Raw genomic sequence first — 19,864 nt, 5'->3', positions numbered from 1 at the left:
AAGCCTCTCCCAGAAAAATAAAAGATATGGAGACCTTAACTGAGTTTTCTTAAAAAAATAGTGTTTATTACTTAATAAAACCAATGACTTTCAGTTAAAAATAATAGCAAAAATAATGTTTTCAGATATATTCTACATATGATTTTAGCACAGGACAGAAATACAGACTGCTCATTTTTCCAGTAAGTTTGAAATGCATTATCCAGGCACATTTTTGAAAGTTTTATGGCTGTAAATAGTCATTTATTAAAATAGTATTTGCTTTACTTGTCCCTTATGTTACAGAATAGTAGATTTCCTAAACTATGAGGTGATTGGAGAGTGATCCAGGGATACAATGATATCTTGAATATACCCTCAGAACAGACATTTGATCAATGGTGCCTGGAAAATATAAGCAGCAAGGTGAACAGTTTCCATAGAAAAATTCCCTACTCAGATTTGATTGTTCCTCAACATTTTACCAAATCTCAATTGGCACTGCTGCAAGCAGCCAGATATTCTTGAGAACCATCAAACTGACACTCACCTTTCATTAAGCACAAAAAACAAAGGCAAGTAAGGTCAGCACAATTACTGTAGACTTTCTCCCACCCAATTACATCACTGTTTTGCAGTGTGTAGGCCAAGACTCTCGCATGTCTTTATTCACATAAATGTACAGCCACGAGACAAAGGGGAAGAGAGCAACGATGACTGCAGCAACCAAGCGAACTCTTCCCAGGGGACTCCTGTAACAGAACAAATCCAACAGAGCTACTTCAAATCACTGAATCTTTAAGGTTGAAAAAGATCTCCATGATCATCAAGTCCAACCTTACCACCACACCCACTAAACCCTCTGGTGCAGTGCCATATCCAGTCATTTTTTTTAACACTTCCAGGAATGGTAACTCCACCATCTCCCTGGGCAGCCTGTGCCAATGCTTGCCCACTCTTTCAGTGAAGGAATTTTCCCCAGGATCTAATATCAACCTCTCCTGGCACAGCTTTAGGCTGTTTCCTCTGGTCCTGTCCCTTGTTCTCTGGGAGCAGAGCCTGACCCTCACCTGGCTGCACCCTCCTGTCAGGGAGTTGTAGAGAGTAAAAAGGTCCCCCTGAGCCTCTTTTTCTCCAGACTGAGCTATTCCAGCTCCCTTGGTGACTCCTGGTGCTCCAGACCCCCAACTCCGTTCCCCTCCCTGGAGGGGAACACGCTTCAGTCCCTCAAAGTCCTTTTCGAAGTGAGGTGCCCAAACCTGACCCCAGGACTGGAAGAGCTTCAGCAGTGCCAGCACAAGGGACAGGCACTGTCCTCATCCTGGCTGGGACACCATGGCTGTCCACACCATGGATGGGATGGGCCAGGATGTCCTTGGCCTTCTTGACCACTGCTACAGTTACCACGTAACATTCACATCTGCCTGCAGCTGGAAAGACAGCAGAGAGCCTTTGGCCACTTTAATGGGGCTCCTATGGATACATCACCAGACTCTTTTACTGGAGAGGCACAAAGAATTTCCTGATAACTCACGCTACAGAAACTAGTTGGAATTTTTAAAAAGCACATGAAGCAAAGGGAAAATGCTCCCATTATGGCAGGGGGCCAGAAAAAGTGCTTTGTGTAGAATTACCTTCCCCCCTGCCCCAACTTTTATCTGTGCAAGATCCTCCAGGCTGTAGCACGAGCTACTACTGCTTGGGCATCTGGAAGGTTCAGAGGGTGACATGAAACAGGAAAACAAGCAGCCAGAATCAAATGTGTGTTTTCAAGGAGCTAGTCACTAAATGTGAACAATGGAATGGATTATTAAAAAAGAGAAAATAAAACTTACTTTGCTGAACTACGACAAAGACTCATCCATATTGTAATAATCACCAAACCAAACAACTCTCTATAAAGCCAAACAAAAAAACAGATCAGACAATAATACAAACAGATGTCTGCATCCCAACAATACAAATTTTGCCTCCAAAACAGTAATGGCTGCTCCTTCGGAGAGGTTAAATATATTTTGCTAGGATTATAATTATAAAGGTATTTACAAAGAGTAACTTTGCTTCACACCATAAATCTACAAATTGACATGACAGCTAAACAGCTGCAGAAATTCAAATTCCTGCCTCCACATTTTGTTCTCCTGCTGGACTTATATTCCATAGCACATCTCTCTAATCAACATAGACAAAGCAGGAACATTTATTCTATTGAAACAGAGCAAAGCAACATCCCAGTTTTCCAGATTGTGATTAGGCACAGAAGAAGCTGCCAGGGCTTCACCTCAGTACTTTGCAAGCACCTACTTTTTAGGCAACTTCTGAATGTCCAGGTGAGAAATTCTCCCTCGTCCTCAATCGCATGGAGGACTCAGCAGCCCATGCCAGATAAACATGCATTTGGTATTGCCTCAAGAGTTTTTAAAACATTGATTACCACTCCTACAGCTCCAGGAAAAGAGAACAAAGCTGTTTCACGGTGCTTGTGCCCTGGTCTCTGAAAGCCAGACAAATAAATATAACTGCCTGCCAGAGTCAGGGAAGCAACAACTGTTCACTTCCCTGTGTCCAAGAAATCACTGGTTTGGAGCATTATGTTCCCTCCTCTTTGGTCTGATTCCTCTGGACCAACAGCACTCGCTGCAACAACCCAGGAAATAAGAGTTTAGGAAGGGGAGTTTAGGGAGGAAATGGCATGGTGAGCTGGATTTGGGCAAATAAAACCCACTGCTTACCTGCCTTCCTCTTCATGAAAAATGTTTCCTTGGGCATAAGCAAACAAGGAGCAAGCCAAGGCAATGGTCCCAACAACACAGCCAGCAGAATGAAGGTCACAGAGGCTCCTCCAAACACCGTTGTCTGGGGGAAAAAAATAGACTGTCAGCCACTATCATGAGGCATGATAGGGTCTTCTACAGACCTGAATGGCAAATACCTCTTGGTGAATTTACATAAACCTACAGTTTTACAAAAGTTGTGCTATTATAATCTTTATTTTCCACAGATCTTGGCACAAGGAAAACCCTAACTATGAGTTTAACATGCAGATTCTCTTGACCAGCCAAATGCCATTATGCCACCTATTACAGAGTAAACCTCCCCTGAAATACTCAAGACCACAAGCAATCAACCCTCATGAGTTCTGAACTTAGGAATACTGCCAGTTTATATGCTTAAGGTAGCCAGAATGCCAAGAGACTGCAATGGTGTCATTTGTGACAATATCATGCATTCCTGAAGGCTTTCTTTTTTAAGTGTGATTTTAGATTTTTCAGCATAAGTATTCATCCAGAACAGATGCAGTCACTTTGTGTATATAAAATGGCCTTATTTAAAATTATTTTCACTAAATTAAAATACAAAAATCTTAACTATGTTCTGAAGACCTGAAACAATTTTGATCTGAATGATCCTCTGAACTGCCATTAGCCCCCACAGTAAGCACCCTTGGAAACACAGCCTTTGAATACTCCTATTGCTGCCCATTGCTCTGTGGGGCAGCTGCAATATCTGGCACTGAACAAGACCTTTAGCACTTTCACAGGACTGTGCAAAGCTCAGCTGCTCTTGCATGAGGCAGATAAACAAAAACACAGATTTACAACAACAGAATGAAGTGAGTTAAGGTGGTAAGGTCAATACAGAGCCAGGTTCAGAGCATGCTCCCAGGCTGCTGCTCCACTCGGGCTTTAAGCTGGAATTGGGGTGCAAAGGCAGGCCCATCCCAGTAGCTGGGCTTTCTGCTGGGCTCCTCTCCCCACCTGCAGCCTGCCCAGCCACTAGCACTAAAGCAATGACCAGAAAGAGGTCCTGCAGCTTTTTGCCTTCAGAAGGTAGTAGGATGTGTTTCCACACAGCCTGAATTTAATCTGTGGTTCAGTTAAAAATAAAAATTAAAAAAAAAGCCAAACAACAACCTTTTGAGGGCAAAGTTTGAGCAGACACTGTTTTGCACACCAGTATCATACCTGTAATTGAAGGGTTGATGCTGACAAGCAGCGTCAGGGCAGCTGGCACTAAGTAGACAACCTGTTAATGACATATAAATCTACCTGGTAGCAAAACTTAGCACGGTCAGGAAGCAGAAGCACCCAGCAGCAGTTTGTCAGAGGCACAGAGCAGATCCCAGTCTGTCACCATCCAGCATGCCCTGACCCTACTGTAGTGCTCATCCTCACCATCATCACCCAAAATCCCGGGCCACCAGCTCACAGCCAGCCCTTATTCCTCTGCTCCTGGGTTATGGAATACTGGCTGCCTGACCAACCACTGCAGAGCCCCTTCCCTGAACCCTGATCCTGACGGGACAGGGTCCTGCCTGGCCCTGGGCTCCCCAAACCCTCCAGCCCCCTTTGGTGCCGCTGTCACAGACAGAGGCTCACACTCCCCAGGGCACGCAGGGGCAGCCGTGCCCAGCCAGCAGCTCCTGTCGCACACACTGTCCCCGCCTGCCCGCAGCTCCCAGCCCAGGGCCGGGCTGCGCAGTGCCCGAGGCCGGACGGGCCTGGCTCCCTGCTGAAGAGAGCGGCAGAAGGCGGCTCCGCTGGGGACTCAAGGCACAGGGCCACGGGCACGGCGGGGAGCCGGGCAGGACGACAGGGGGCAGCTCGGGGTGCTCTGCACAGGCAAGCGATGCTCTGCAGGGGCAGATCCGGGGTGCAATAAGGCAGATGCTGGAAGCACGGTCCGATTTCAGACGCGGCAGCAGTAGAGCCGTGGTTTTCCCCGTGTCCGCCCGCTCTTCAGCTGGAAGTCGGGACGTTTCCTCCGGCGGCCCCGGATCTGACGGGCGCGAGGGGAGCGGGGCTGAGGCCGCCGGGACCTCCGGGACAGCAGGTGCCGAAGGGGAAGGGAAGAGCGGCCCGTACTCACCGTCCATAGCCCCGCGTCGGGGTCGTTCACCTGCAGCGGGAGGCGCGCACTGAGACCCCGCAGCCGCCGGCCCGGCCGGGGCCGCGCTCCGTGGGAGGGGACGGGAGGGGTCGGGAGGGGACGGGAGAGGAGCCGCGGCCTCACCTGCACGGCGGCCGCCAGCCCGAAGAAGGCGGCCATGAGCAGGTTGCAGAGCCGCCACAGCCGCGCCGCCATGGCCGGGGCGGGCCGGGGGGCGGGACAGAGGGGCGGGACGCGGGCGGGCCCCGGCCCCGATCCCGGCCCCGATCCCAGCCCCGATCCCGATCCCGATCCCGATCCCGATCCCGATCCTGATCCTGGCCCCGATCCTGATCCCGGCCCCGATCCTGATCCCGGCCCCGATCACGATCGCCCGGGACGGGACGGGACGGGACGGTCAGCATGGCGATGTTGGGAGGGTGGGCAGGCCCCGGCACAGATTCCCAGAGAAGCTGTGGTTGGCTCTGGATGCCTAAAGTGCTCAAGACCAGGTTGGACACTGGGGCTTGGAGCAGCCTGGGACAGTGGAAGGTGTCCCTGCCATGGCAGGGGGCTAGATGAGATGAGTTTTAAGGCTGCTTCAAACCAAAATCATTCTATTATTTTAGTAATGGTTCATAATTAGTTTTGTGTTGAAGAGACTCACTAATTTTGTGTAGTCTGGAGAACCAAAAAGGATATTGCTCAGAAGAATAGCACTATGCCATCATTCTTGGATCTTTTATGATGAAAAGTGATAATAAGTGATGAACTGAAAGTGAGTCTTTAGAAACGTGATATTTACCAAAACCAAACCTCTGTGAGATCGTATCTCCCACCAATTTCAGTATCAGGATCACACAGTTCCCTCAGCACCCAACAGAATCAGGTCTTGCTAAACTGTTATGTGGAGAACATGTAAATGTGTTCACATTTGTGGAGAGGAATGATTCTCATTTTTATCTGGGTCTTTCCTTGAGCAGGTTACAAGATATGAAATTACTGCAAATAAAGCCACAGAGAAGTAAGAGTTGTCTTTGTGAAAATCCCTACCTCTCATCTCAAAAGAAACAGAGCTCTAGTAATGAATCACCTTTATGTCTTGTTTCAGGTCAAGGATAGGGTCTTGAATGTATTTTCTAACATTAGGGGGTTAATTTTGGGCGAGAAAATGGAAATGTCAAGGATTAAAAAGTAACAGTGGTGATAAAAAGTGTAAGGATGTAAAAGACATCATGTCTTTCATTAGAATAATAATTATTAGCATAATATCATAGGAAAATAAAAGCAGCCAAGCTTTTCAGGCACACCAGTTCTTCTTTGTGTGGGAAACGATATTATGAGTCACTGCCCATTTTTTCCAACCATATTAGCTGATCTTCAAAATGCAAATTATTCTGTGATTAAGTCTTTGGCTCTTTAATTTGTCTGATCACAAGTTATTGTGCAAATTTGCACAGCCCACCTATTTTCTGTCATGGCTGGGCTGCTCCTTGACATCTTATGGGCTGCACGGTTGGGAGGGGAGAGAGCAGATGGGAGAAACTGATAGATACTGGGAAGGAAACAGAGAAACAGCTGGACAGTCACATCCAGGGCCCTGCATGGTGTGGGACAGAATTCTGCTGAGGGGAAGGAAGGCTGGGCAGGCAGAAAGCAGCCTCTCATGGGCACTTGGGAGGCATGGTGTAGAAGGCTTGGCAATCCTGTGAGTGACCAAAGTTCAGTGACAAGAGCAAGGGAAGGCAAAAGGCGCCTCTGTCTCTCCTGAGGATAGGGTCAAAAGAAGGGATTGGTTTACCAGCTGTGGCATTCTTTACTGCTCTAATTCACAGAATCACAGAATATTTTGAGCTGGAAGGGCCCATGAGGATCATAGAGTCCAGCTCTTGAATGGATGGCCCATACATGGCCCATCAAACCCACAACCTTCATGTTAGCATCATGCTCTGGCCAACTGAGATGAATGGAATTCTAAAGCAATCAGGCTGTACCATGTCATAGATACAAAAAAGTTTTTCAGTGTTGGGTATGTTTATTGCAAAGAAAAGGTCAAGGCTGTTCACTTAAAAGCTTTACCAACTATCCTGAGCACTTCTTCCAACCACACACTGCAGGGACACAGGAGACTGTCAGCTGAAGGCAATACTGACTTCTCCCATGAGAGGGAGGCCAAGAACCTCTAGTAAAAGTTGAGCTACGTGTTCCTTGATATTAGGCAAAACATCTTTCCTCCTTATGACTCTCTGGATCTGCTTCTCACCCCAAAGCAGTCCGAGCTTATCTTCACTGTGGCAACTCCACCTGTAAAGAATAGAGGCAGCAGGGATGGGCCCTGCAGCAAAGCTGTGATATTGAGAGCCAGGATATTTCCCAAAGGCCTGTAACAGAGATGTCACTACAGCACAGCCATAGTCACCCATCACAATGACCTATTTCATAATGGCCCTCATCCTTGTGTCACGAATGGTCATAGATTGGTTGAAATTGGATCAAAAGTGATTAAAAGACTCTGGGTGGGCAGGTGAAGGGTTCAGTGCCTTTGGTGTGCTCCTGGCTGCAGAACCCTGACTGCAATTCCAATAGGGACATCTGGAGATACATGCATGATTGCACAGCTGGTATTGTCACAAGAGCTCTGGGTTTAGTTGCCTTAACTGGTGGGTCAGGTGGCATGAGCAGGGAAGGATAGGCCCCACCTTTCTGAGAATGGGAACAGCCCCATGTTCCCTCACTGACCAACTTCAGAGGACACATTTCTGAAGCAAAGACAAACGCATCAATGGGATGGTTTTTGCTCAAGGACCTGGATGCACCAGGTGAGAAGTGAAGAGGGACAGGGAAATATCATACAGACCTCAAGGGGATTTGACTTTTTACAGAGAACAGTCTGTAATGTTGAATTTCATATGTAATATTAGTTGTTGAATGACAACGCCACTGTATGTCATAGCTAGCATGGACAGTGAGTACAGACTGCTCCAGATACACCAGTCATGGACTAACTGAACTCAGCAGACATCTTGGTGGGGATGGCCAGTGACCACTGAAATTACACCTCTGCTCATGTAGAGTTATATGAATATATATGTGTATTTATATAACAAAGTTGGAAAGTATAACATCTGGGCATGATGTAAATGGTACAGAATAAGGGGTGGATGATGTCCTGGTTGCAGAGAGAATGGCACATTACAAAAAAATGCTGGCAAACCACTCTCATGTCCTGATGAGGCACAATGGTTTAGGAATACAGTCATGAGTAACAGATGTCACATATGTTGACTTTAGGAAAGTTTTTAACATTGGCTGTCCTGACCCCTTCTTAAGAAGATATAAGGGCATGGTGGGTCTAAAACTGGTGAGATCACTGCACCTCAAGTGCTAATTATCAGTGTTTGTCAAAATGGAAGAACATTCAGAAGATTTTTGCAGGGGTCCGTTCTGATGCTAGATCTTTTTAATTACTTCAGTTAACAGCCTGGATGATTAACACCATGACTGCTTTATTAAACCTGCTAATTACTCCACGCTGTTGAGGACAGCAAAGACAGTAGGATTCAGCAATAGATGGAGAAATGGCCTGCAGTCTACAGGACAATATTCAACAGGTACAACTTCCAGCATTACTTTTATGAGCCGTGAGCAACACAGGTTCAGGTGAGGGAACTGGGTGGATGCAGTTTCCCAAAAAACCCAAACCAAAGTAAAAAAACAAACAACAACAAAATCCTCAAAACAAAACAAATGAAAAAATACAAAAAAAAAACCCACAAAAAAAAAGACCCCCAAACCCATCCAAAACCTCCACCAACCCAAAAAACACTCTCCTCTGAAAAAAAAAATAAAATAAAAAGAGTCCACAGTGTAATGGAGAGCAAACTGAACACCAGCAACAGAAAAGGAAATGCCATCCTGGAGCATTGTGAGCTGTAGCCTCCAAGACAAGCTAGAGTAGTATGCCTAGCTCGGAATGCTGTACTTCAAAAAATGCAGATGGACAGAGAAAACATCAGAGGAGGTCAGTGAAGATGCTGGAAGGCATAGAAAACATGCAGAAAGGCTAAAGGAAATGAATTGATGCAATGTGTAGAAGAGAAAACTGAGGCAATAGCAAGAAGGGAAACACTGCAGTTTAGCATTGTACATCATCAAATGCCCAAGGGGTCATTTTGAAGAAGGCTATGGCCATAGTGAGCAGGGCAGGATATAAAGGATTTGAAATTAAAAAAAAAAAAAACAACAACAACAACAACAAAAAAAACCCCTGAAGTTAGGCTTTTGGATGATGTTAGGATGTGTGCCAGAACAGATTGCTAGGGAATGGCACAATCCCTATCACTGGAGGTCTTTAAGGAAAAGTTTCGCAAATAAGTCAGAACAGGTATTGTTGATCCCCCCAGATTTTCAGTGAGGGATAAGTATGATTTTAGCTAATTGAAAGCAAACCACATGTAGGGGGCACACAGCAGAAGTGGAAGTCACCTTGTGCAAGTGTTTGCTAATAGGCACTGGATTTCTGCATCAAAGCCCGAAAAGGTGCCAACCCTGGACCTGCCCTCAGGGATTCATGCAGAAGAGAAGGCTTAAGCAAAACAGGGAAGAGAAAGGAAAGATGTGGAACTAGGGAAGGGAATGTTTTTTTGTGTCAGGACTCACACTATATCCTCTGCCCCTGTCTCCCCCAAAGAAGTTTAACTCTCAGCATTTAAGACCAGTTTGCTGGTAAGAGCAAGTGGTTTAATTGCCATCAGGTGGCTTTGGAGCATTTTGATAAAAAATGGAAGAAGCCGTGTGTGTGTGTATATATATAAACCACTCTTCATTCACCTGGCAGCTGTTTTGAGCCAAAGCTCTTACTTTGGTTGCCACCTAAGCTATGTTACATCTGTGTTTGCTGCTGTGTACAGCCGTGTCCTGGGGCTGTGAGCCAGACCCTGACCTGGGAACTCGAACATCAGCCCTGCCCATTACAGAAGACTTGTCTGAAGCCCAGACTGAGCCTGGTCGCCACCGTGGGACTAGACTGCTCACGTAGCTCAGGTCTGGCAGCTAGCTGTGGAGGCCACTACCCATCCACCGTGTTACCTGCGCTTCTCTCACAGAGCAGCCGTCCCTGGTGCTCCCCAGTGTTATGTAGGTGAAAGTACAGGGTTGGGATTCTGCTGGTGTGAGGCAATGAGGTGTTCGTACAGGACTATGGGAGGAGAGCATAAGGGCATACCTTCACCTGATGTGTCTGTGAGCTTTGTTACAGGCCCCGGGCGCTGGCACTGATGATTGCCACCCATGGTGCTCACACTAGCCACACCCAGGAAGGGCTGTTCCTTGTGGAAGCTCTGGGTGGAAGTGACTCCCATTCCTCTCCTAACCAAAGTGGTAGAGGGGCTAGACTGAAAGCAGCTTTGGGAAAGTCAGCAATGTCCCCAGAGAGGGTAGAGGCTAAGATGGGACAGTGAAGGACAGCAGCCTAAGTTCAAACCCAGCAAAGAGGCCACAGGGGTCTTGGCTTGTGTGATGGGCTATGGTGTTCCCCGAGGCAAAGGAAAGCTGCACCCTTTGCAGGGAGGGAGGTGGATTTGCTGGACTGTCAGGAGTTGGGAGCAGAAACAGGGAGATGGTCAGGACCAGTTATGACCTCTTCTCCCACTTCCTGATGAAGGCAAGCTTAGCAATGTGAGTTGTTCCCTGCAGAGCAGGGTTTGGCCAGAAGGCTGGGTCCCTCTGTGCCCCGGGGACTATTCCAGCTCATCTTCCTGACCCCCTCCCGCAATTGAGCAGGGAAAACAGAAGACTCTAGGATGGAAGAAGATGCTTTCCTAAGTTCAAAACATATGATCAAAGAAAAATCTTGGTCTTATAATGAGGCAAGAAGAATCAGTACAAGCTGAACTGAGAGGAATAAGAAAAAATGAAGGCAGGATGGAGAGGCAGCTCCTGCCACAACCTCTTCCCCCGCTGCTCTTGCTCAAAGGGTGATGGTTTGTAGTTCCTGGAGGCACTTCCAATGTGTGTTCAGGGTTATATTATCACCTCCATGGTGACCTGGGCAATGGAGCAGCACGGAAATACTCATACTTCTAATACGTGGGACATCCAGCTCTTTGCTCAGCCCATCTCCATTCATAAAGGGGGTCAGTACTGTATCTCCTACAAAGGTGAGGACACAAGGCCTCCTGTAGGTGAACAGAGTCTCCTGTGTCATGCAGCAGGCTGGAGAGGGCCCACAGCTCTAGGGCAACAATTTCACTGCTCTAAATTCACAGTATGTGCTGCCCCTATGACTGGGAGTTTGCTGAAGTTAAGAGGAATGATCAGAACCCATGTGCTGGCATGAACAAGTGTAGCCAAGAGAAGAACGAAAACGAGGGGGAGACTGATGGTGGCAGGAAGAGGTTGATGCCCTGGGTGTCCGGGAAAGCACGGCAAGGAGTTGTGCCCTGTGGGACACAACACAGGAGCCGGGAGAAGTTTGCAAGGGGCTGCCCGAGTGGGAGAAGTCCTAACGCTAGGGCGAAGATGAGAAATGCGCTAAAGCTGCTCGGGCCGACTGCCGGCCCCCGAGGGGATGTGAGACAGGACAGCAGATGTCCGGGTGCCGCAGGCTGAGGGGCCGGCGGGGACGAGGGCGGTGCGGGCTGCCCTGATGGGCTGCGGGCGATGTCCCCCGGTCCGAGGGAGCAGGAGCGGAGCCGTCCCCCCGCTGGAGGCAGCGCCGCCTCCGCCCCGCCGCTGTGGTGCCGCAGGCGCGGGGCCCCGGCGGGGAGGGGTTTCGCGGCCCCAGCCGGGGGCGGACGGGCGGCGGGGCCGTGTGTCCTGCCCTGCCGGGGAGGGCCCTGCGCAGCGCCGCCGCCGCTGCTCCCGCTCCGCGCACAATGGCGACTCCCAGCCCCAGCGGCGGCTCCGGGGGGAGCGGGAGCGGGCCCGGGCCGGGCGCCGCCAGCAGCAGCAGCAGCAGCAGCATGCAGGGTAAGCACCGCCGGGCCGGGCAGTGCCGGGCCGGGCCGCAGCCGCCGCAGGTCTCGCCCTGCCCGGGCCGTGGGGACCCCTGGGCGCTGCCGGCTCGCGCTCCCCGCGCTGGGCCGCGGCTGTGGAGCGGCGCTGCCTCGCGGGAAGCCCCGGCACCGGCTCGGCCCGGCCTTGGCGGCCCCGCTCCGGGCCTGCCCCCCTGGCGGCCTGGCCGCGCCTGGCGCGCTCGGCGGGAGGAAGCGCGGCCCTGGCCCTGCCCGCCGGGACTGCCGGGGCGCAGGCCGGAGCTCGGCCCCGGCCGCCGGGACAAAGGCCGGGCTGGACGCGGCTCCGGCCTCTCCCGGCGGGGAGCGATTCTGCGGCCGCTCCGGGTGAGCGGTGCGGGCCGCGGCTGCAGCAGCATCCCTGGGGCGGCCGGCCGGAGCCGGGTGCGCTGGGGGCGGCCCGTGCCCGCAGGAGCCCCGCGGTGCGGCCGGGCCGGGGCTACGGCACCACGGCACTGCCCCGGCCAGCCGCGGTCTCTCCTGGCCCTCCGCCTCCGGTGTGTGCTTTTCTCAAGACAAACGTTTAAGTAAAATCAGTTCAGCACGAACTTGCGGTTCAGTTTCGTTCCGTTCCGATGGAAATTTACAGTGCTGCAGCGGGTCGTGTTGGTTCCCACCGGCACTTGTTGATGGTTGAGCAGCCTTGCAAAAACGGTGGATATTTGTTTTTCAGAAAGGCCTCAGTAAATCCTTTGAGTTTCTCCTTTAAAGTTAGATCTCTGAAAAATACTCTCTGTTTGAAAACCATTTTAGGCCTTACTAGGCTGAGGTGGTACAGTGCTGGTTCGTTTGTTTTTTTAAATTTAATACGTGGATGGTAATATTAAAGAAGCAGTTTACCCTGTTTTGGGACCAGGAAAAAGGAACGGTTGCTCTCTTTGAGACAGAAGTGCAGTTACCGTTGTGAAGTAATGTTTGTCACAGTTATTTGCTATATTCTGTGTTCTGTCTTCCTGGTATGGACTGTGCTGAGATTGGTGGGGACTTGGTTGGAGCAGAGAACTGGTGATTACACTGAAGAGTTTGGTGTAAATAGGTGAATTTTGGCTCGTCGTAGCTTCGCCTGCATGAAGGATTTGGTACCTTGTGGGCCTTCTCAAGGTAGTATTATCCATCTTACAAAAAACAGAATCCCAGACCTTGTGAATTAAATGCATGGCTTAAAAATTTGGCCACGATATGCCAAAGCAGTTGTGATTTAATAAGAGCAAGCCTTGTTCTTTTGGGGCAGTTACAACCCTCAGTGTTGCCCATTGTATTTCCACCTAACCCGTTTTTCATATTTGAGTTTTTGTTCTGAATTACCTGTATCTTCCAAGGCTGAGAGTTGGTTTTGCACCCTGGCACCTGTGATGCCCTGTGAGCTTGTAGCATCTGCATGCTCTCTCCAGTGGAGGAAAGGCAGTTCGTTCTGTTGTAGCTGGTTTAAAGTGGCTGTTTAAATATGGATTCAGGACCGTGGGCCAGTGTGATGGTGCCTTGGTGCTGGTGGTTTTTCCTAAGGTAACAGGTGAGTTTTGAGGTGTCCCAAGAGGAATTGTGTGTGGGATCCTGGCTGGGCTCTGGAGCAGCAGGTTGCTGTAAGCAGGTTGCTTCCTGGAACCTGCAAGAAACTCTGTCCCAGGAGGACCTGTGCTGCCACACCACCCGGGTGGGATGGGAAGGGGCTGGAGGTGGCTGCAGGTGGTGTGCAGGCTGCTGGGGCAGTGCTGGCTGCTCTCCAAGATGCACAGTGGCCTTGCCCACAACGTGTTCCTGCTGATGCCAAGGCAAGCTGAGCTGAACAAAGAAAACCCCACAAAAGTCTTGGGTGTTCTGCAGTTGGGATGCCTAGCTTGTACTTGCGGTGGGGCTGGGCTGGCATTGAAGCAAGGGAGGTGCAGGAATGCATTGCTGGGTGGGGAGAAGAGTAGACTGCATCAGTGTTGATTTAATTGGCTCAAACAGCATGAAAAGGTGGAGCAGGGAAGTCATTAAACTGGAAACAAGTAATTGTATTTTAAAAAAAGGTTTTGCTCAGTTAATTTTCAGCCATAAACACTCTGACCTAGCTCGTTGAACTGCTGCTGTGAGGCAGGTAGGAGAGGGTGGACCTCCCATGGCAAAGGACTCTGATAGTGCTCCCCTGGACAGCAGTCTGCTGCTTTTGGAGACCCTGCCCAGAGGTCATGTGCTTGGGCAAGCTTGCCTGAGGTGAGAGTCCCTCGCATGGAGTTTCTGTTTTGGTGTCAAGGCTGGCAGTTTTATAAGGAGTGTTAGCTATCAGGGCCTGGGGGTAGGGAAGAATTGTGAGGATGGTGGTACAGGGGAGAAATCTTCAGAAAATTGAGACCCATCCCATTGATGTCCAGGGCAAGGGCAGTAGATCCAGAATGTCTCTGCAGGCGTCCCAGTTTTGGTTTAATTCTGTATCCACCATTTTTTGATGCACACAGGCTAAAGTCCTCCAGTTGACAATACAGAAGTCTAGGGGCTCTGTGCTGTCTTTATGCTGGGCTCACTGTGCAGTCATGACCCTCAAGCCTGGTGATCAGGCAAGGGGTTGCTTCAGGCCTTATTATTTATTATTCACCCTTATTCTTCATGCCCCAGCTTCACTCTCATGTCTTCCTTTGGTTACCTGGATCAGCTGTCCATGCCAAAGGACTTGGAGCTTCATTTCTTCCTGAAGAGTCTCCTGACCAGTGCAGTTCATGGTGCTGTGTTCAAGGCACAGCTTGGAGACAAAAGAGAGCTGGAATCCTGAGTATTAAAATAGACGCTATTCCATAATTTTTAAAATGTCTGTTGCACGCACACTGAAGTCTGTCTGGATGCTGGTGACTGCTGGTGTGGAATTGTTATTCTTACTAATGTGTAATGTTAACCTTCAGGAGCAGTCCCAAATATTTAGTGTCCTGGATGTTTTCTGGAGAAAACAGATTCTGTGAGAAGTAGGATACCTTTGATGGTGATTTAAGGAAAAACCAGCACCCAAACTGTAATTGAAGCAATCTTGTGTTTCTCTTGTTGCCAAAATTAGTAATAGTCATTACTGCTAACATTGCTCAGAAAATTATAATTTGAAGAGTGGTGGAATGAAATCTAGAGACGTAGTTTATTCCAAGGCATAGGGAGAATTTTGATTTTAATTACAACCTGTGGAGTCACCCTAACTACAGTGCCAAAGAGGAACTGGAAGCACTTAAAACTGATAGTTATGGAATCAGCTCAGCTGCATTGGGCACTCAGAAAGACTGGAGGTAACTGGGACTTCTCCAAATACTGACTGCCTGGTGTGCTCTGGCGTCTTTAAAAAGCAAAGCAGAACTACTGCATATGTCTTGTCAGAGTGTACATCATGGCTCAGGTGTGTTGAGTGGGAATTTCTGATCAGTTCAACCAGAATTTAGAATTCTCAGTTCCCTTCACGTGTCCTGTTTGCTCCCTCATTGGTGCCTTTGCCCTCTTCACCCAACTCCAGCCATTTTAGCAAAAGATCACAGGAGGTCTGTCTCTGGTGAGAGAGTCCTTTGTGGATATGAGGCAAGGATCCTGAACAGGGAGGATGTTAAGGGGTGTCTTAGTGCATGAGGAGATGAGCTAGAGTCCTTCTCTTACCCTTAGGTGCCATTCATGACATCAGTGGCTTACTGAATCTGGGTGATCAGTTCCTATTTACATGGAAACTCTGTCCTGTGCCTTTCTCCTTCTGGCAGAAGAGAGCTGCTGGGAGGCTTTTTGAGAGGTCAGGAATTGTTCATGTTTGGCTGGTGATAGAATTGGTGAGTGCTGTGATGGTCCCTCACAGTCCCTGCCGTCAGGTGAGTTTGGTGTGGGTGTGTAATGGATGTACACTGTGTCAGTGGAGTAATGGCTCCCACACACAGCACTGGCAGAAGCAGAATATTGCTTGAAACCATTTGTGGGCATCACTGACCAGACTGATCCTCAGTATGGGAATTCAGTAAGAGATGCTGTGGTTTGTCTGTTGCTTGCTGCCTTAGTGAGTGGAGGGAGTGACTGGAGCTGCTCTCCTCCCCACTCTTGCCCTCAGTGCAGTTATCAAACCTGTGTGTGTGTTAGCAGACAGCACTGATGCAGGCTGACTCTGGCAGATTGATGGGTGTATGTCTACTTGGATGTATTTGCATTTGTTAAGAATGATAAAAGTTGTGTTGTCAGCAAATCAGTATATTTTAATTCATTTGTGCCCCTAGTTGATTCCTGTATGGGCCTTATGGCCATGTCTGCTTTGTGTTTGAGTCTTGGTATAAGCTTGTGTATGTAGGGTTGTATTGGTATGTGGGCATATGGTTTTGCATTTTGGCTTTCTGTTTTGTTTTACTTTTAATCAACTGATGTTTTTGATATGTCTGTTTTCCTGGTAAAGGGGAAGCCCAGAAATACCCAGTTAGTCTCCTCAGATGCTGGGAGGCCTTTTCACTTATGTTATGCTGACTTGAGGAAGCCAGGAAGTGTGGAAATCAGACTGTTGCCTGTCAAAATGAGAATTATCCTGCAAGAGAAAGATGGGTTTTGTGAGGAAGCAGAAAAAGCCAAAGTGTGTACTTTCCAAACTTCATGTTGTTGAGGAGTCCCTGAAATTAAATTTATGTGTATGCAGTGAAGCATTGCTTACAGGAATCTCGTGTAACCCCGTCAAGTTCTGCATGTATCAAATGCACATAAACAGCTTTTTAGTATCATGCAGCTTTGAAGTTGGATGTCTTCTGTTGGATTTAGGTTTGATAAGATTTTATGTGAAAGAAAATGTGGAAGCCTGCTTCCCGGTGGAGGAAGCAGGCTACCTGATGTAGCCTGTGGAGACTTAAAAGGAAAACTGTGAGAGGAAAAAGCTGTGCAGGGTGTTTGTGTAGTGCTCTGCCCTGTGGGTAGGAACTGGCAGCAAATACCCATCTTCAGGCTCCGCTGAAGTGATGTTTTTAAAGAAGGTATAAAAATCTCTGAGTGGATGTGATGCTTCTGGCATCCTCTCAAAGAATGGAGTGCACTGATCTAGACCAGCATTGGACAGGTGCTGGTGATGTTCCCTGCTCTCAGTGTACTTAATTTGAAATGGGCTTCATTGTATTTAAATGCCTCCTTAGATGTGCATGTGTGTTTTGCCCTTCTGCCTTGTACTGAGACAGCAGCATCCACTCAGGAAGGTGGGGATTGCTGTGCTGTAGCAGCAGGGTGAGGAAAACCTGCCTGATACTGGCAGTTAAACCTTTCACAGTGGTTCAAGAAGTATCTTGTTGGGATATGGGCTTTTTCATGGATATTCTAGTCAGGATGGATTATTTTGTTTACTGTACAGTGTTGTCTCCTGGCTTTGGAGAGATGAACAAATGTTTTGGGGATTCCTTTGTTGATCCTGGTCATTTATGGTTGCTGGGCTGTAACATCTCTTCTGCTGTGAGAAACTGAGTCCCTCCGATGACACTTTTTCAAAAGAATCTGTGTCTTTAAGTCTATTTGCCTAGGAGTTACTGCATTTTTAAAGTGTTTTTATATCAGTTTGGTTGATTTCTGGTTTTTGGTTCTCCCTGTGCAGTTCTGCTGCTTCTCCTTGGCCAATGCCTTCAGTAATGTGAATCTTCCACTGTGTTATTCCAGGCTGCTGGTGTTCCCTGCAAAGGGCTTTTGTCTGTCTTCTGGGTACTCAGGCTTCTTTTCGTGTTGTGGATTTGTTTGATTGCAGAAGGGATGTGTGAGCGATGGGTAAACTACAGTACAGTGCTTGTTGAGCATGGAAAGATGTCTTTCAAAAACTTGTGTTACTATAGGTGCTTTACTTAATGTACATGGTAAATTCCTGAAGAGACTCACTTCACCTGTGTTTCCTCAGTTCAGCTCATAGATAACTTGAATACTGTGTCTCTGCTAGGCTGAGAATGGAACAGCTCCTGCATGTTCATTGTCCCTCTGGTTTGGAAGATGTCTGGAACATGAGTGTGAGGCTCACCTCATGCAGTTGGCACTAGCTTGGCTGTCAAAATGTTGAAACCCTTGATTATCAAAATGAATGAGAAGGAAAGTGCTCAGAGTTATCCTGAAGGTGCTGAGAGATTAAGCCATTGTTCATAAAGTGTGAAATGCAGGGAGAGTGGGTTTAATTTTGTTCTCCTGGGACAGGGTTGCAGGAAGGATTTGTGCAGCCTTAGAACTTTGTTTTTTACTCATGGTTATGTTAATGTCTGAACAAGACAAAATAATTTTTGCTGTGACTCTGCACCTGTTTTCTACCCCCACTCACCTGTTTGTACTGCTGCTGAGTTGTTGGACAAGTTCTCTCTGTTACTCTTGCTGAGGTTTGCTAGGTGGATTTATGTAAAATGTATATGAGATGCTTGGAAAACTGCCACTGCAGGTGACACCTCATGTGGCAGCCTCTCGAAGTCCTGCAGTCTTGAACTGATTGCAGTAGCTGGTGTGGATGTACCTTTAGCTTACACAGCCCATCTGTTCACCTTGTTGGCATTTCCCATGTTGGACCATGTTTGTCCCCTTACCTCATGAGTGGTCCCCGCTCAGGACCTTACTTCCCTCTTTGGAACTGTGTCTGAGTGAATTGGCCTTTTTCCTGAGACCCTGAAGCTGAAGGGAAGGATAGACTGCAGGGAGATTTGCAGTAGGAGAGATTTGAACTAATTCCTGTGATTTAATACGGTAAACTCGGAGCACTCAGTAAGTATGTGTTTTAAACCAAAGGATGCATAAAAAGACTGATAAACTTTGGCAGCCAAATACATCTGGAAATAATGATAAGGTGGAAAGGGAGAGTTGAGAACTTGCTCTGCCTCAGCAGTTGAGCTGCCACAGCCTCACCAGTGAAGCTTTGTCAGCCTGAACATTTGCATTTTGGAGCTGATGTTCTGGACAGGCTGTGGTGCTGACTTTGGTTCTAAACTTCTCATTCCACTTTTATTTTACATTATGTTAGTCTGCTTCTTATGGAATCTTACTGATTTACTTTTGTTTGAGAGGAAGTTTTAGATCTTGAAGCTCCCCGTGGTGTGCATTTCCTGGTCTGCTTAGGTGGCTATTTCTTTAAGATTAGTCCTGCAGTTCATGCAGGTGTAACATGTCTGTGTCTCCTCGTGGTTAGGTGGAAAGGTGCAAACGTGATTTTTATGAGATGTAGGTTTAAGCACGGTCCCAGTGGAGTTCTCTGCAGCCTTGTTGGGTGCCTGCTCCATGCCTGCAGATCCTTTGCAGGGCATGTGAGGTATCATTGGCCTGGATTTGCATCAGGAGTATCATGTGATGCTGCAGAGCATCTTCCAAAATGTGTGACCTTGACACCTCAGGCTGTACCCTCGGTGGTGAGATCTGCTGTTAGCTGCTAGTGAGGAAATACAACACGGTGTTGCCAAGCATTGCTGCCCATCGCCCTCCTGTTTCTCCTCTCAAGTGAGCTGATCTGCAGTGCTTGTGGGTGACAGTGGGTATGGCCCATTTACTTCCCTATAAGCATCAAGGGAGATGGGAGTATGTGTATTGCACAAATTGTGTATTTATTAGCTGCTAAATTGATTTCCTCTTCTGCAAATCAAAGCCTCGGTGTTTGCCCTTTACTGGAGGCAGGGCGAGCCCTCCAGGAAGCAGACAGCTCTGCTGGTCCTGGAGCAAACAAAGAGTCCAAGCGCCAGGAATTAGTCTGTGTTTTGAATAATTTATCTGATCTTTCTGAGGTGCTTTGGGAGATGCCCTGTGGCAGTAAGGAGGACAGCTGTTGGGAGCAGACAGCTGAGCAGAATGGGAGTTTATCCTTTATCTGTTTTTGTCTAGGCTTATTTTTTTTTCTGTGGACCCAGAGGGTTGTGTGGTTTGCTTTGGACCTAATTCTTTGGAAGTGGTTCTCTGAAGTGAATTAGCTATCACTTTGCTTTTGGACCAGAAAGCAAAGTGTTTGTACTTTGAAGAGGTTTGTGGACAGAGATAAAACAGTTTCCTTTAAAAACATATGGCTGTGTTGGTTGACCTGGGAGGGGTTGTGGACTAAGATGAAAGCACTG

At 48.1% G+C, this 19,864-nt stretch overlaps 2 protein-coding genes across 2 annotated transcripts in view; one reads left to right on the top strand and one right to left on the bottom strand.

Moving 5' to 3' along the window:
• Window positions 1-362: 362 nt before the first annotated feature.
• Window positions 363-5,064, bottom strand: TMEM220 (transmembrane protein 220). The gene is made up of 6 exons (XM_062506425.1): window positions 4,993-5,064; window positions 4,849-4,878; window positions 3,945-4,005; window positions 2,712-2,835; window positions 1,815-1,874; window positions 363-731 (listed from the first exon to the last, which is right to left on the bottom strand). The coding sequence occupies exons 1-6, from the start codon at window positions 5,062-5,064 to the stop codon at window positions 599-601; spliced, it is 480 nt and encodes a 159-aa protein (XP_062362409.1). The 3' UTR covers window positions 363-598.
• Window positions 5,065-11,757: 6,693 nt separating this feature from the next.
• MAP2K4 (mitogen-activated protein kinase kinase 4) overlaps window positions 11,758-19,864 on the top strand; it is a 67,093-nt gene continuing 58,986 nt past the window's right edge. Inside the window, exon 1 of the mRNA XM_062506056.1 lies at window positions 11,758-11,817. Coding sequence (XP_062362040.1) covers window positions 11,811-11,817 — 7 coding nt within the window. The 5' untranslated portion in view covers window positions 11,758-11,810. The remainder of the gene's footprint in view (window positions 11,818-19,864) is intronic.

This window comes from Cinclus cinclus, chromosome 20 (genome assembly GCF_963662255.1).
Source record: "Cinclus cinclus chromosome 20, bCinCin1.1, whole genome shotgun sequence".
Taxonomy (NCBI): Eukaryota; Metazoa; Chordata; class Aves; order Passeriformes; family Cinclidae; genus Cinclus; species Cinclus cinclus.
This window is presented reverse-complemented; position numbering and strand designations above follow the sequence as displayed.